This window comes from Rhincodon typus, chromosome 1, assembly GCF_021869965.1.
Source record: "Rhincodon typus isolate 14 chromosome 1, sRhiTyp1.1, whole genome shotgun sequence".
NCBI classification, from domain to species: domain Eukaryota; kingdom Metazoa; phylum Chordata; class Chondrichthyes; order Orectolobiformes; family Rhincodontidae; genus Rhincodon; species Rhincodon typus.
In genome coordinates this window covers 166,529,377-166,530,778 of record NC_063332.1, presented here as the reverse complement: position 1 = coordinate 166,530,778, position 1,402 = coordinate 166,529,377, and the positions used below count along the sequence as shown (strand labels likewise).

The following is a 1,402-nucleotide window of genomic DNA, read 5'->3' as shown; positions in this document are numbered from 1 at the left end:
GGGGAGGAGGGAGGGGGGGGGGGGGGGGGGGAGGAGGGAGGGAGGGATGGAAAGGGTTTTGAGGGCATGTATTAGCTCCTCCCTGGACCCGCCCCTGACCGGAAGTGGCACCGGACCGGAAGTTCCGCCCACTCAGGCGGGTGGGGGGACGGGGCGGAGCCGGTGAGAGCGGCCGAGCCGCTGTCTCACTATTTGGCAGCGGCGGAAAGGCCGAGCCCGCCGCTTAACCGCAGGCGGGGATTCTGTCCGAAATCGCACCGAGGATAAAACGGAGAAGCCCTCTCTGTTGGCCTTGGCCCTCCCCGCTCACCTTCTCGCAGAGGGTCCGCACTTGGTTCTCGTTGAGTTGCTTGCACTCGTTCAGCTGCTCGATCCAATCGTCCAGCTCCTTGGTGAACGCCTTGTTATCCATAACTACCGGGAACGGTTTTTTTTAAAAATTATTGGAGTGGGTGTTCAGGTGAAAAGGAAAATTTAAATAAAAAGTCTTGGGTGGGAGGGGGAAACGAGAGGTTAAAATTTTGATCATAAATAAGTTACATGGATTCGGAACCCCTGAGAAGCTCGGCGCCGTCCGTCACTGTGAGAGTGAGAGGGAGGAAAAGCGGCGCGCGTGGCCGCAAACCGCGCACGCACCGACGTAATTCACGTTCCCGCGGCGCGTGGCTGGGGTGGAGACGCGCGCTCGCGCGGCCGGGCGGCGGTTGGAAGCCGGTTTGAATGGGTGCGCGAGCGAAGGCAGTTCCCTTTATTTGCCACGCCCGGTATGTACCACGTGGTGTGGCACTCCAGGCTCTTCGCAGATGCCACGTGACGTACGGAAACACGGAGTCGGCCATTCGTTATAGGCATAGCTGAATGTCTAGCTCGATGCACTGTTCACGCTTTCTCCCCATACTCTTCGGTCCCTTTATCCCCGTCAATTCCATCTAACTCCTCTGTGAAAACAGTTGATGTTTTGGCCTTTTCATCTCAGTTCTAAAAGGCTTATCTTGTACCCTTAGACTGTTGACACCCTTTGCTCCATTCACCATGTCCTTCTGTACCCTGTGACACCCCTTTTAGACCATAAGACATTGGAGCAGAAGTTATGCCATTTAGCCTATCGAGTCTGCTCCACCATTCCATCATGGCTGATAAGTTTCTCAACCCATTCTCCCCGTAACCCTTGATCTCCTTGACAATCTCACCCATCACATCCTCCTGTACCCTGTGACACCCCTTTGCACATCCATCACACCCTTGTGTACCCTGTGACACTTCTTTGCTCACATTCACACCCTCCTGCACCCTATGACACCCCTTTGGTCGCCCATAACATCTTCCTGTACCCTGTGACACCCCTTTGTACACCTATCACATCTTCCTGTACCCTGTGACACCCCTTTGCACACCCATCACA

The 1,402-nt window shown here is 55.3% G+C and overlaps 1 protein-coding gene across 1 annotated transcript in view; it reads right to left on the bottom strand.

The window, feature by feature from the left end:
* ppp2cb (protein phosphatase 2, catalytic subunit, beta isozyme) overlaps nucleotides 1-717 on the bottom strand; it is a 26,606-nt gene extending 25,889 nt beyond the window's left edge. The window contains exon 1 of the mRNA XM_020533179.2: nucleotides 311-717. Coding sequence (XP_020388768.1) covers nucleotides 311-412 — 102 coding nt within the window. The 5' untranslated portion in view covers nucleotides 413-717. The remainder of the gene's footprint in view (nucleotides 1-310) is intronic.
* Nucleotides 718-1,402: the final 685 nt, after the last annotated feature.